The 16,167-nt window shown below is 46.1% G+C and overlaps 1 protein-coding gene across 1 annotated transcript in view; it reads right to left on the reverse strand.

Annotated features, from left to right (window-relative positions):
• The window catches only part of TBC1D1 (TBC1 domain family member 1), a 203,238-nt gene that overhangs the window by 19,910 nt on the left and 167,161 nt on the right, over positions 1 to 16,167 (reverse strand). Inside the window, exons 14-15 of the mRNA XM_090266989.1 lie at positions 11,465 to 11,626; positions 5,538 to 5,696 (exon numbers count right to left, since the gene is read on the reverse strand). Coding sequence (XP_090123115.1) covers positions 5,538 to 5,696; positions 11,465 to 11,626 — 321 coding nt within the window. The remainder of the gene's footprint in view (positions 1 to 5,537; positions 5,697 to 11,464; positions 11,627 to 16,167) is intronic.

A 16,167-nucleotide genomic window follows, 5' to 3' on the forward strand; every position in this document is an offset into this window, starting at 1 on the left:
TAACAAGGTTCCTGAGAGGATGAGCAGCCTGGAAGGTGACTTGTGTCAATCTGGCCTCTCAGCAGGTGTCAGATGCGGGCAGGGCCTTCACGGGCATGTGTCCTGCACAGCCACACAGGCTCTGTGCTTACAGGGGCCTCGTGCTGGGTTTCATGCTGTCGCCATCTTGAAATTCTTAATTTAACAACAGGCTCTGCATTGTCATTTTGGAACAGCCGCTGCAAACGTGCTACTCTGTACTCTGTCCGGGAAAGGGCGCTGCCTAGGTTGCCTCCAGTGGTGGTGACGTTGACCTTCCCCACAGCCTGTGCCTGAGCAGTACATCATGTGAGAGCAAACCTTAGACCAAATTCTGCCAAATGTATGACCTTAACTAGCAAGCCGATATGAAAAAGGAACCACACATGTGCTTCGCATGTTCCATGCTAAGGCCTCAGACAAGGACCTCTTGGGAAAGGCTCAGCTGGAGGAGGGCGCTGTGGCAGTGTGATGGCAAAGCCGGGCCACCGATGGGCAGGCCACACCGATGCCCCAAACCACGCGCTTCCCCAGCGCACAGCGTGCATGGGGCGGTGCTTGGGAAGCACTGGGGTGCATCGCCACTGAATGACATGGGGACGATAAGTAGGCAGAGCTCTACCCTATGCAGATTATTTTTAGGAAACATCTGGCTGAGTCCAGTGGCCATTGGGACTGACTCCTGCTGGCTCTGCGCGCAGCTCTGCTCAATTCCACCATCAGTCACATTGAGTTGGGAGCAGGGAGGGGGTCTTTAAACCATGGAATCTGCCAGCGCTAACAGCAGGGGCTTGGGGGAGCCAGCTGTCACACCTTTGCCAGCATGCCACTGACTGGCTCGAAGGCTGTGGGAAGATTTCAGACCTCTACAAAAGGCATGAAGTCACATCCTGACTTTCTCTTTTCTAACCCGCATTTAGTTGTATCACTTGGAGGGTAAAGAGCATATTTAGAAGGATCCCATAAAAATTGCATGATGTGGTCTTGATACTATGAAACAATGGCAGACTCTTTGGAATAACACATGTATAAGCTGTTGGTGCAAGAATTTATGAGACTCCTAAGCTGTGATTGTTCAAGTGACCTCCATAACGCGAAGTCCCCAGCTGGACTGACAGGTGCGCTACGTAACAAGACTGCTGTATGACAAATGACAGGGACTTTTCTGTCTGTTGCCGTCAATGTTTTCTCGTTTCTCACACGGGACTTCAACCCAAAGACGACGCAGTAAGCGGTGCTCACCACCAGCACCCAGACGTCTGTGGTTAATGAACAGCCTGTCCTACCCCAAGTACTCTGCACCCGGCTCTCCGTGGCACAGCCCAGCAGAGAAGGAACGCTCTCCCCTCCCGGCTATATTTAGTCATCTTAAACACCCTTGGCGGAGCCTTCCTTTTGGCAGCTCTTCTTATCTTTTACAGATTCTAAAGAAGCAAGGAGAAAATTCTTTAATAACACTTGAATTAGAGCTCCGCTTCTTCCAGATACCAGGAAGCTTTTAAACCTTTGGTTAAAATATGTTAAGTGGAAGCAGAAATCAATACAACAGCTCCTATGCTGGATTCGTGACCTAAATGTGTCTTTGGCTATATGTTTGCCTCTCACTGCAGCATGGGTGTGGCTAACCCTGTTTAGGGGTCACTGGGAGAGGGTCTCTAGAAGTCTGTCCAGAAATGCTTTTTCTGGTCACCAAAAGACTCACCAGATCTCCACAGGGTGCAAAAACTCTGCCACCACTTTACTGACCAATAAAGCACAGATCAATAAAATGATAAGTAATCGACATGGGGGAGATCAGAAACAATTCCTGACTCTGCTCCCTGAATGGTGTTCCGACCTCTCTGGACCCGTTGAGTGCTGTCTCAGCTAAGACCTTCCCATCCCGGGAGAGGCCGCACAGGGCCACAGGGTGGAAGCAAGGGCACCTGGAAGGTGCCCAGGCTGGGATGTCGCTCGAGGAGCAGCTGGAGTGGCAGGAGATGGGGGATGAAGTGGAGCTGGAAGGGGCTGTCCAGCTAGTTGCTCAGTGTCCCTGGCAGCCTTCAGTGTGGCCACAACTGGAGCAGGAGGTCCAGCTAGAAGGCAGGATGCTTGTCCGTCTACGTTGCCCACCCAGGATGGAGAGCCAGAGAAGAGAGGGCTGCACAAACGGATGTAGCAGAAACCAGGCTTAACAGGTGGGGTGGGACCCTGAACTGAGGCCTTGGGAATCATCTGCTAACTATCATCTGCTAAGTCCTGGGAGAAGCTGTTTTCTCCCGACCAGGGTGGTCCACTCTGAAGGAGCGTTATGCCACCTAACTATGGGAGAAAACGCTGAGTTGGCATGGAGTGGGCAGAGCCGAGAAACACAGAAGTGACAGAGTCCTAGAACGGACATGATAAGGAGACTAAGAATACCTAGGTTCTAGAACCTTCTGCCACTGAGTGGCTTATAACTTGAGCAAAGGACTCAACGTCTCTGGGACTCATTCATCACCTCTAACGTGGGATAACATGTGCCCACGTTCATACAGGGCTGTACGTATAAAGTTGAGATCTAACAAACCTAGAGAATGTTTCCCAAACTATAAAACTCTGACCAACTACAGATTATTATTCTTACACTTTGGAAGCAAAAAGTCTTGCAAAAAAGTTGATAAGACTCACATCTAATTTCAGAAAGTAAAGCAAGAGGCAGGAAAATAAAAATCCATGAAAGCTCAAGGTATGTCTAACCAACATGCATCCTGCTCTGTCCAGAATACGGATGTCACTTTTTAAGAAACACTGAAATATGATTTGTTTCACTCTGTACTGTACACCTATACTGGGCCTTGAATTCGCCACTGTGTAGACTAAATAGAAAGTGTAGACTAAACAACTGACTTGGCAAATGCCACCTCTTGGTGAGAGGTGAGAGGGGAGCAACAGGCAGCTTGCAGGAACTTCTGAGCAAGGCCTCCCTGAACCCGACCGACGGAGCAGAGCCTGGCAGGCAGGGCTCCCTGGAACTGCCGGGTCTGGGCCAACACACAGGTTTTGCCAGTCCCGGTGCAGAGAGAAGGCCAGAGTTGGTTGGTCTGTGGATAAAGCCTGGAGCTATGCACAGAGGTTACCTGAGAAACATACTGTTGGAAACAGAGCTTCCTTTTGGCCTTGGGAGGACCTCTGGAGGGCATCCAGAATGCAGGCCAGGCCAGGGCTGGGAGGGCAGTGGAGAGGAGGCCAGAGCAACTGGCCTGTAGGGTGAGAGATGGGCAGGGACAGGGAGGATGTGCGTGCAGCCTGGCCCTGCCCATGAATGAGAGAAGAATCCTGGCGCAGCCCGATTAGGTGCCAACTGGAGGAAAGGCTGCCGCAGGCCTCTGGGCAGGGCCTCCCCGAGGAGAGGCCCCCAGGCCCCGTGCGGACCGGCACCTTCCTTCCCCTCTGTGGCACAGTGATTACATCTGAGCAACAGCAGGCAGGGGGCCGGGCCTGACCTTGGAAGGATGAGAGGGAAGCTGGAGAAGAGAGTATGTTCCCTTCTCCTCTCCCCCTCCTGGGAAGGAGCGGTGGGCAGCAGAGAAACCGTCTGGTCTCCCTCCCTTTCAATTGTTCTCTGAAGTTATTTTTCACTGCATTTCACATGATAGGAACATGATGTCATTTTTTCTGTTACTCATCACATTAGCAAACACAGCTATTGCCAACTCACAAAGATGCTTTGCTTGGGGTCAGTGGGCCCGACGGGCTCCAGCCCCACTTTGTCCCCAGGGTGTAATCACAGCCTGTCAGCACCCCCCTTCACCCAGCCAGCCTTTCCACAGGAACACAGGGCTCCTGGGCTCAGTGGGCCTTAGGGAAGCAGCACAGAGCTGCAGGGAGTTCAGGTCCTGTGGAACTGTATGACCGTGGGGACCATCTGACCCTGTCTGTGCCTCAGTTTCCTTGTGTCTTATCCCACAGCTGTTGTGAGGGCCACAAGAGATTAAGGTGCTAGTGCAGGGCCTCACCTTCAACATCGCAAAAGACTTACTGAGCATCTACTACGCAGCAGGCTCTGTCCTAGCAGCTGGGGGAGCCGCAGGCCAGCCCACAGAGGGACGCATCCCATGGGCTGAAAGGCAGTAAGAAAGCTGCTGCCACTGCCACAGCACTGAGGACAGTGGTGGGCAGGGCGGGGTGCAGGACACAGGCCCAGGAGCAGGAGGCGCACCGCTCAGCAGCAGTCAGCTGTGCCACTGGGAGCAAGTTACTCCACCTCTCTGTGCCCCGAGTTTCTCAGCTCTGATCAGGGAGAGAATAGCATCATCGTGTGGTGAGGATTAAAGAAAGCAGTTTAAGTAAACATTACACAACATTGGGTGTAAGGTAAGGTTAAGTAATAGCTTTAAATAATAATGATAATTGCAATACTTAACACATGTGATAAGTACCACGGCGGGGGCTGGGGAGGGGTAAAGATATGGGTGGGAGAGATGGCTTAACAGAGGCAGCTAATGCAGCCAGAAGCTGGGAGGGGAGGCTACAGTCAGGGACAGTTTCTCAGAGGTGACACCTGAGCTTAGACCAAGAGAGCAACAGCTGCGAAATGAACCCTTACGGTGAGGTTCGCTGTGTGGCTGGAAAGAAAAGGCGCGATACTGCTGATCCGGTTCCCACCTCACGGTTCCCACCTCACGGTTCTGGGAACGCCCTCCCTCCCTGCTGGCTGCCGCTGGGAGCTGAAGAGCCGGGCAACTGCCAGGCCTGAAGCAGACAGGGGCGCCCATGTGTCGCAGGTGGTGGCAGCAACAGCCCGTGACTGTTCGGGAAGCAGGGCCAGGTTCCTGCAGCCTTCCCAGGGGCCCGCGGGGGCCCGGGAGCCCTGCCGCTGTGGTGAGGGAGGCCCCCGTGGAGGGCAGCAGGCAGGAGGACGCACCCGCCCCAACCCCGGGCATGGCTGCAGACAAGTCTGAGGCTCTTTTGTACATAATTACATCCTAATTACACCCTAATCACATGTGTTCTTCACTGCAGCAATGGCACATGTGCCCAGTACATTGTTTCAGCTCAGTGTTTTCCAAAACTATTCAAGAGACAAGGTACTGACACTTTTCCAAATAAAACTGACCCAGGTGCACACAATCTGCCTTCTACAATTTTTCTAATAAATCCTGTTTGAAAGCAGTCAAGTCTAGGGAGTGACTCCTGTAATTAAACCAAGCCTCGGTTCTGACTCTTTAACGATTTTCAGGATGCTGCTTCGGCTGACGATAAAACCTCCTGTCAGTATTTGAATTACTGACCTGCACCACGGTCATGACTGCAGCCCTCACGCCGGCCACCCCCCACGCTGAGCAGAGCTAGCGTGCTGCCCGGCGAGGAGAGAGGTTTTTATGTGTACCTGACCGAGGCATTTGTGATTACTCCAGGGCTTTTTTAATTGAAAGGCTCAGTAGCAAATGTTGATTGCTAAACCTAAAGACAGATCACTAAATAACTCGGACAGTCTCTCCAGATTTTTCAAGTGAGTGAAACGTCCATCTCCGCACCAGCTTGACCTGCCAACTTACCAAGGTCGATGAGAATCGCGTGCTGCTGGGAGGTGAGCTGTTTCAAGAGTTCTTTGTACGGCGTGTCCTTCGGCCGCTGCTTACTGGGAAACTGGTGTTTAAGGTGGTATTGCTCTGCTAGGAATTTCCAGATTTCACCCCGGTGATGACGTGGCACACCTGTGGGGCCAGGGGACGGGTAGAAACATAGAGAGACAGACTTTATGCACAGGCTACAACTTAATAATAAAAATGAGTTCGGTTTTATTCCATTGACCTGAACTCTCGTTCCATTATTAACTGGCAGCATAGGAAGCAACCTAAATTGTGTGCTGTTTGCTCCCTTCCTTCCTTCCTCCACATCCCCTATTTTCCCCTTCACACCCCCTCCCGCCCCCCAACACACACACTTTCCTTTCACCTTTCAAATATATACTCTGCTCAGATTATGCTAGAATCTGCCAGGGAGAAACTGAATAATACGAGCCCCTATGTGGTGCCAATTTACAGTGTCCTAGAGAGAGAAGACGAGGCATGCAACTCTGCAATGCAGAATGTCATCTCATAAAAGGGACATAATCAAAGGGAGGCGATTTAATCTTCCACTTGTTCGAGGACTCATGAGTAGGGTAAGGGAAGACAGACGACATGTCAGAGGAAGGCACTGTGAGTGTTCTGTCACCTCGGGCACCGGGCACACGGGGGGCAGGGAGCAGGGGGCAGTCAGACTGGGAGGATTTTATTAGAGGCAAGAAACCTGCACTTCATTTGGTAGCTCTAGGGAACCACAGAACGTTTTTGAACTGCGGACAGACTAGCGTAGACAAAGCTGAGTGAGGTTCTGGACTATGGATTCACCATCTCTGCAAGGGCAGGCTGGAGGAGGGGGCTGGGGGCTGCGCAGGGCGCCGACTGCGTACGCCCGCCGTGGTGAGCGTTCAGGGGAGACCTGGAAGTGAGAAATCATCCAAGAGACTTTGCCCAATGATTCTAACACGATTAATTTGAACACTCAGAGTGATAAAAAATGTCATCTGCAACTAAGAACAGTTCTCTTAAAGTCAGTGATATTATCTAGGGCAAACCTCATGAAAAAAAGCGATGGTTTTCAAAATTCAAAATTCTTTGGGTTTTCAGAATTCAGAATTCTTTGGCTGATCATTCAGCCCCAGTGTAGAAACGGGGAGAGAAAGAAGACTACAGAATAAGGCGCCAGATCCTTCTCATCTCTGAGGGGAATTCTCTTGTGAGGGAAGGAACCTCTGAATAAGGATTAATCCCTCCCCCACCCAGAAGAAAAGGTGACCAGCCACTTAGTGCACTTCCCTGCCTCTCCAAGAGCCTCCCAGGAAGATGGCTCTTCTAAGTTTACCACCCGCAGTGCTGTCTCCATTCCGAGCACTTTGCATCATCCTTACAACCTGCTAAGGGAAATATTATCCTCATGGTAAAGATGAGGAAACAGAGGCCAATGAGAAGAGGTCCCTTGCCCAAGACCACCCAGCTGCTCAGTGGCAGCCCAGGTGTGGGACTGACATTTTCCACTAATGTCCTCCCTGTCACAACAGTCAGACATGCTCCTGCTTACACGAGCACTGGAGAAAAGATACCTTATGTTCCTACCTGGCAAAAATAATAAAATAACCATTTGCAGATCTGAACCAGATATAAGTCAATCTATTACTCGGTTGATCTATTCTGAAACAATCACTCACAGCCATCTTTTGGAAATACTTAAGGTGTGGTAAGTAATTTGGTTTTTCCCTTACACATACTAGTTGTAAAAGAAAAAAAAAAAGTTAGCCTATGGGAGAAAGACAGGGCCACACTTAATCGTGACCACATCCCACACCTTCTCTGAATGTACAGCTAAGTGTTACCTGGTGACCTGTGTAATGGGTTGAACAGCAGCTTCCAGAAAGATAGTTTACATCCTAATCCCTGAACATGTGAACGGGAACATATTTGGGAAAAGGGTCTTCATAGACATAATTAAGATTTTGAAATGAGATCATCACCCTGGATTTTCCAGGTGGGCCCTCTATCCAATGACAAAAGTCTTTATAAGAGACTCAGAGAGGAGGAGGCCATATGGCTGTGGAGGCAGAGGCTGGAGGGATGCAGCCACAAGCCAGGGTGCCGGCAGACAGGGGGAACTGGAAGAGGCCAAGGGCAGTCCCGTGATGCCTTGATTTCAGACTTCGGGCCTCTGGGGGGTGAGAGAATAATTTCTGTTGTTTCAGCCACCAATTCTGTGATCATTTGTTATGGCAGCAACAGGAAGCTAATATGCTCTGATATCATCTGCCTTCTGATATTATTTTATTGCTTCTCTCCCGCTCTACCATTCCTGCTCAGAGATATATCTTAAGTATCTGTGTGTACACAGAAACACATGCTAGCCTTTAAGAATACTTCAAACAAACCTTATTAGATGTAAATACAGCCTGAAAACCAGGCGGCATGTTAAGTGATTTATAGTGGGGCTTTTCACAAAATATATTTTTCAAACTGGGAGATTTTCCCAAGTTACGAGATGAACAATTTCCTCCTATTACTAAATCGTTCCCATTAAATGTATCAGCCCTTTATCTTTTCGAAGGAAAAAAAAAACACTGGCTGTGTCACTGGACAGTACCACATATTATGGTGTTTAAGAGAACGCTTAGAGACTTCCGGCCAAGATGGAGGTGTAGACAAACACACTGGGTCTCCCCCTCCACAACTAAGAAGGAATACAACTACCTCAAAATTAGAAACAACCAGAAGTTCCAGAAATTCAAAGTGCATGGAAGTCCAGCAAACAGAATGCTTAGATGTGTGATTTAAAAATAAAGGCTCATGCAAACTGGAGCCAATGTTTTTGTTAAGAATAACCTGGAATGCCCTTCCCCACACCCTGTTTCGCCTCCACTCCTAACCCAAGAGAAATCTGGCAGAGTCCACCAAGGACCTGTAGGCAGGGTTCTGGGTGGACAGGCAGCCAGCTACCCACCACTGAAATGTAAGCACCTTTTAACTTTTACAAATTTAAAAAGTAATACATGCTCACTATTTAAATAAAACACTTCTGAAAAGGCAAAAGGTATAAAGAAAAAATATGAAAAACTACCCATAAATGAGAGTAAATATATAATTCACCATCTAGAACAGAAGCTTTTGAAAGCAAAGGGGAGCAAGGATATTAATTATTTTACTGGAACACGTGGTAAACCAGGACTAGGCCAGGCAAACCAGATGTACGTTGATCCTGCTTATGACTCAGATATCTGTGAACACCTCATGATGTTTCTCTGTAGAGACACACACAATTGTACATGAGACCATGCTGTACTTTTTTCTTTCATTTAGCGGCTCATCTTCTACATCAATGCAAATCTACTGTGTCATTTTCAAGGAATATGATGTGGGTGTGGTCCCATGGTTGGGGATTTTGGTTCTCTTTTATTTCTTGGCTATTAAACAATGCCACAATAAGCATTCTTTCCTGCTGCAGACCAATTGTGACTGACTAATATCTAGGACAGGTTCCTATATATGGCATTGCTCGGTCAAAGGTAAGGAGAGTTTGCATCTGGCCCACACTGACAATTGCTCAGGGCTCCTCTGTGCAATCCCATCCCTAGAAAAGCATACCCAGTTTATAAAGCTCTATTTGATATCTTCCATTCATTAAATAAAGGAGATCATTCAAATAAGTCATTAAATAAAAGAAATCATTTAAACCCAAACCAAGCTTTGGAATACTTAAAATTCCACAGAACCATTCTTTCTTCCCCCAAGCTGACATCCTAATCCTATTACTGTGATTCAGTTTTAACTTGGTAAATTCATAAATCCCTTAATTTCTATCACTTAGGGGGTCTCTTACCCATAAAGAGACTGGCTTGGAAGTGGCGTGGCCTAGACCTGAAGGCCAAAGGTGTGGCCCTGATTTGATCTCCTTTGTTATTCGGAGCTACAGGATGGACTGTGGCCATTTGTTTGGAGTCATTAAATCCTATGTAGAAACCAGCTTTTACAGGTACAGATACAGAGTTCCTGCCACAGAAAGTGAGGTGGCAATGCCAGGAACACATGAGGAAATGCCAGGTTAGCCTCAGTCCACCTCAGTACACCAACAGTTCAACCATCTCTCCCTAACTTCACTGCACAGGGTCCGGATACCTGGAGTATTTCTATAGGTCCCCCTTGTAAAATGTATGATGAAAACCAGTATTTCCAGGGATCAGGCTTCTAAGAAAGTCAAACATCTGAAACAGTTGTCATAGACCCAGGTGATTTACCTTTTGTAGGAGCAAAGCCACCTGAAGACCATCATGTCGTCAACAATAAAAGGGGAAAGAACAAACTCATTCTTTTCTCTGCTTCCTCCTTTTTCAAAACAGCTACCAAGGGCCATGTGGTGCAATGGTAAGCCTCCAGCAATCACTGTGGGTGTGAAGTGAGTACTGCTCTGAGATCCTCTGCCTGGCCCATGCCTCTCATTCTAGCAGCCAGGAGGCCAGAGCCCAGAAAGGTGAGGACACCTGCCAAAGATCACACTGGGAGCCCTTGCCAGTCTGAAAGCTGTGTCCTCACCACCTGCCACGTTTCTGGTCTCAAAGAACAGCACAGCCGAGGCGTGGTTCAACCACAGGCAGTACCAGATGGTGCCTTGACCCAGGTGTGAGACCAGCTCTGTGGCCATTGCTCAACTGCTCTATGTCCAAGTTCCCCTGTCCATGGAAAGGGGAAAGTCGTAACGAGCAGTGAGCATGTATTACTAGAGTTGATGCCGTCAAAACCCAGGTAGAGGGTAAATAATGCCTAGCGGACTCAAGGAGAACAAGACACTCTGCTCCACTTCCTCTCTGAGGGAGGAGCGATGCATGAGTAACTTCCTCCATTTAGAGCTAATAAAGTCAGAAGAAAACTGTAAGATTTATATTATTTGTAACCCTTTTTCTAAACACTTGGTTATTCATGACTACACTGGCCAGAATTCAGGAGCAGTGGAATTAGATTAGACTCAAAAAGCTTCTTCCACTCTCGTCAGCAGACACTAATATACACATTTTAAAAGAAATGGTTGTTTCACTTGAACACTAATAATCATCGAAGTCAAGCTCTAAAATGGTACTTCTCCAATTATCTGTGATGAAGGACCAGTCTTTTTCTTTAAAAATTTTCCAATTCACAGCAAACTGATACCTTTACAGCATATAGTAAAAAATGAATTAGTAGGAAAATAAAAAGAGAAAGAAACTTACAAAATAAAAGTCCATTTTTAAAAATTAGGATCTGTCAAATGGCTGTAAAAGTTTCTAAATGCTTAGTCTCAAGTTCTGTGCTTATCTTGAGCCACTAACAGTTTGGATTGGTACATGGTCAGCAGACCACACTAAAACAAACAGAAAAACTGCCCCCTCTCCAGGGCCTTTCAGTGGGACAGACACGTGCAGTGTGCTCCTCACAGCAATCACTGTCATCATCCACATCTCATACATGTGGAAAATGGGGCTCAGAGAGGTTAAGTCACCCGTCTAAGATCACACTGCAGATCGGGAGATATGGGATCTGAATATGGGACAACCGGGGTGAAGTCTGTGTCCAACACTCTATGTTGTCGCCTGAGGGTACTCAGAGAGAAGCCACACAATTGGTTCTCAGATCACTAACTCAGAGTGTATCATCATATCGTTACACAGTTTGCAGGTAACTAAGTCCTTAGGTTTCCCTCTGTCTTCTTCCTGTTTCCTGGTTTCCTGGGCATTGTAATTGATTTACTTCAGAGGACTCATGAAGGGCGATGAAAGTCACATCAGTTAACTAAGACATCTGGAAACAGATTAATTAAAGAGTGATAAACAGGAGAGAGATGCCTACTAAACTTGCATTTAAACATTTTTCTCCCCAACCATCAGTGAGGGGGGGAGGTTTGTGGACTGATTCCCAGGAAGGCTTACCTTGCCCAACAGCCAAATGCATTTTTTCCATGTCAAATTTAATTTTAGATCTTCCTGGAGTGCTGAGCATCTTTTCCCACACGGTTGTGACTTCTTTAAGACAAGGAGTGATTTCTTCATAAGCAAGCTTCAGGCGCTTATTCAGCAAGTCATTTTCAGAAGCTAGAACAGACCATTCAAGAGCATGTTAGTGAACGTGACAGTTACATGTCTGTTTCACAATGTGGCTCTCCAAGGATGGTCCTTATTTAGAGCTAAGCCTCCTCCAAGTAGCTTCTGCCAATAGTCATGCTTCTGCTTCTTGGAGCTGAACAAAATCAATCTACACTTTTGACAGGACATCTCTTCATGTATATGAAGGTAGCTATTATTTCCCACCAACCCTATTTGGTTTAAGGCTGCATTAGGAAGAAATCAGAGCTGCTAAACTTGACTTCTGTAGGATAATGATAAATACTATATGCCTTAAGTATTTTATACGTATTTAGTGTCATTTAATCTGAATGTCACTCTGAGGCACCAGATGCTCAGAAGCTTCATAGAGGTCCCAGAGCAGGAGGCAGAATGGACCTGGGACCCTCATCCTCACTCAACCAGAGAGCTTGGTGTTAAAATTTGTACATTTTTTTTTCTGGGATTAGGCACAGATCCATTAAGGACCTTAAATGTTTTCTAGAATCCCGGAGAGCTATCTGAGCCAGAGTTTTCTTTGTATGACAGATTTTCAATACAAATTTGATCTCTTTAACAGATATAGGGCCATTCAGATCTTTATGTTTTCATTTTCGTTCTTGGTAAAGTGCATCTTTCAAGAAGTTTGTCCATTTCATTAAGTATTGGGTTGGTCAAAAAGTTCACTGAGTTTTCTCTGTACAATGGCTCTAGTAGTGCTTCGCTGTCTTTAACTTCATTCAAAACAATTTTGTGACAGCTGTCATATTGGGTACATTTTTTAAAAATTATCAAAATGGGTGAATTTTTGTGTAGCCATTTTAATATTAAAGGTGAAAGAAAATATGCAATATTTTTGGCATATTATGTTTTAGTATTTCAAGAAAGGTAAAAAAAAAAAATGAAACGCAAAAATGCTTGTGCATTACATGGAGAGGGTGCTGTGATGGATCAAGTGTGTCAAAGTGGTTTGCAAAGTTTCTTGTTACTATTGACATTTTGCCAAATAATTCTTTGCTATGGGGCTGTGTTATGCATTGGAAGATGTTTAGCAGCACCCCTGGCCTCTACCCACTAGAAGTCAATCATGGGAGACAGCTGACATACTCAAAATATCCCAATAAAGTCATTGGTGAAAATGAAAAATGTGTTTTTATGGAAAAAATACAACAGACTTTTTGGCTACCCAATAGTTAGGTTTATTGGCATCAAGTTGTTCTACAGATATTGGTAAGTCAGTGCACACATATCACAAGTCTGTTCTGCACCGTGCCCTGTAAATATACAATCTCTCCTACCCCAACTCCATTTTATTCCCGAGGAGACTGAGGCTGAGCAGTGTCCTTCTTTTGCCCAGGGCCACAGAAGTAAGAAGTACTGGTAGTACTGGTGGCAGAATGTGAAGCCCTCAGGCTTTAAAACACTATTCTTTTTTTCTCACCACTACACTTCTGAAACCCAGTTCTTATTGCTTTTAAAATGAGAATTAGGGCTTCAGTCAAGATGGAGGCATAGGTAAACACAGCTCACCTCCTCACACAACTACATCAAAATTACAGCTGAAATATAGAACATCCATCACTCAGAACCATCAGAAATCAAGAAGAATTAAAGTCTGACAACTACGGAATGAAAAAACCACACACATCAGGACTGGTAGGAGGGACACAGTCACAGAGCAGGCTGGCCCCACGTCCACATGTGGCAGATAAAAATTCAGGAGGGATATCTCGGGAGTGAGAAGTTCCAGCCCTACACCAGGCCCGCCAGCCCAGGATTCTAGTGCCAGGAAGATAAGTCCCTATAACTTCCGGCTGCAAAAAAAAAGTGGGAATATGGGAATTGAGTTGGTGGAAGAAACTTCTGGAGCCCCATACAGTTCCCCTTAAAGAACCTACACACGGACTTCCTCAGACTCACTCCCTCTGAGCTCCAGCACCAAGGTGGTAGCTTGAAAGGCATACGGGTAGGATCTGAAGTGTATGGCATCCAGGTGAGATCTGGGGGAAAGCTTTCTCCCAGATAGAAAGGCAGGCCAAGGCCATTGTCCCTTTCCTCAGCCCTCCCCTCTACAGAGCTACAGAGTGGGCAGGTGGACACCTTATCTGAACTCCATCCCACCCAGCTTACGGGCCCACCCCAAACTGTTAACCATGACTTTTCCACATGAATGGCTGGTCTTGGCTCATGCTTCACAACTTCCTAAATCCTATCAAACAAGCAACAGCCAGTCTCAGTAAGCCCCAGCCCCAGTACCTCTTGCTAAGTGGCCCCAGGCAGGGTACAAGCAGCAGCCAGTCTAGGTTCATAGCTTGGCTTTTCCTGAGAATCTCCAAGCCCAGCACAAGTAGCAGCCATATCAGATTGCTTTATAGCTCAGGCAGGGTGGTCCAGGGCAAAACACAGGTGGGGGCTGACCTTGGACTGCACCACCCAGAAAACCCCAGAGCCTGTGCACCCACTGAACAGCTACAGACCACGTCAGGGCACCACCACCCTGCTCCTGCATAGTTGATCTTCCATGGAGGGTGGAGGTTGGTGGTCAGTGGTCACAGCCAGTCCTTCCAGCTGACTGGCCTGGAGAAATCCCTCCCATTGATCTGACAATAGCAACCAAGGCTCAAATACAAGAGGCTGTACTCAGCCCACATGAAGGACACACCTCAAATACCCAGCTTGGGTGATAGGAGAGGCTGTGCCACTGGACCCTACAGGACACCTACTACATTAGGCCATGCTACCAAGACAGGAAGTCAATAGCTCCTCTACCTAATACATAGAAACAAACACAGGGCGGCTTCCAAAATGAGGAGACAAAGAAACATGGCCCAAATGAAAGAAGAGATCAAAACTCCAGAAAATGAAGTAAACAAAATGGAGATAAGCAATCTATCACATACAGAGTTCAAAACACTGGTTATAAGGATACTCAAGAAACTTAGGATCTCAACTGCATAAAAAAGATCCAGTCAGAAACGTAGGATACACTAATTGAAATAAAGAATATATTACAGGGAAACAACAGTAAAGAGGATGAAGCCAAGAATCAAGTCAATGATTTGGAACATAAAGAAGCAAAAAACAACCAATCAGAACTGGAAGAAAAAAGAATCCAAAAAAATGAGAATAGTTTAAGCAGCCTCTAGGAACACTTCAAGAGGTCCAACATTCGCATCATAGGGGTGCCAGAAGAAGAGAAAGAGCAAGAAATTGGAAATCTATTTGAAAAAATAATGAAAGAAAACTTCCCTAAACAGACATGCAAGTTCAGGGAGCACAGAGACCAAACAAGATGGATGCAAAGAGGCCCACTGCAGAACACATCATAATTAAAATGCTAAAAGTTAAAGATAAAGAGAGACTCTTAAAAGAAGCAAGAGGAAAGAAATTAGTTACCTACAATGGAGTTCTCATAAGACTGTCAGCTTATTTCTCAAAAGAAACTTTGCAGGCAAGGAGGGGTTGGCAAGACATATTCAAAATCATGAAAAGTAGGAACCTACAGCCAAGATTGCTCTACCCAGCAAAGCTATCATTGAGAAGTGAAGGGCAGACAAAGAGCTTCCCAGAGAAGAAAAACCTAAAGGAGTTCATCATCACCAAATCATTATTATGTGAAATGTTAAAGGGACTTATTTAAGAAAAAGAAGGTCATCAAAACTATGAACAATAAAATGGCAATAAATACATAGATATCAACAATTGAATCTAAAAAACACACTGATAAACAAGAAAAACAGACAGAATTATGGATAGGGAGAGTGTTTTGATGGTTGCCAGATAGAAAGGGTGTGAGGGGGAATAGGTGAAGAGGTGAGGGGATTAAGAAGTACAAATAGTCCTGCTTGGTGTGGCTCAGTGGATTGAATGCCGGCCTGTGAACTAAAAGGTCACCAGTTCAATTCCCACTCAGGGCACACGACTGGGTTGCGGGCCAGGTCCCCAGCTGAGGGCGTGTGAGAGGCAACCAATCAATGTATCTCTCGCACATCAATGTCTCTCTCCCTCTCTCTCTCCCTTCCACTCTCCCCCCCAAAAAATATAAATAAATAAAATATCTAAAATAAAAGTACAAATAGATAGTTACAGAATAGCCACGGGGATGTAAAGTACAGTATAGGAGATGGAGTAGCCAAAGAACTTATACGCAAGATCCATGGACATGAGCAATGGTGTGGAGACTGCTTAAGGGGTTTGGGGCGCTGGGTGGAGGGGGAAAAGGGGGAAAAATTGGGACAACTGTAATTGCATAATCAATAAAATATAATTAAAAGAAAAAGATGAGAATTACAGCTACTTCATGGAGATGCTCTTGTGAGGATTAAATGATATGAAATATACTAAGCATGCACAAAATGTCTGTTAATTTGCAAGTGTTCCACAATTATATTATCAAAACTATAAAGGCAGGAAATGACAGGTACAAAATGTTGTTCTGCAAACAAAGTGCTGATAATGTAAAATTAAATATTTTCTTTTTCCAAGTTAGAAATTGAGCAAATGCTAACTCAGTTAACATGGCTAATGATACC

Source organism: Furipterus horrens, unplaced genomic scaffold, assembly GCF_987537825.1.
Source record: "Furipterus horrens unplaced genomic scaffold, mFurHor1.1.pri manual_scaffold_2, whole genome shotgun sequence".
NCBI classification, from domain to species: domain Eukaryota; kingdom Metazoa; phylum Chordata; class Mammalia; order Chiroptera; family Furipteridae; genus Furipterus; species Furipterus horrens.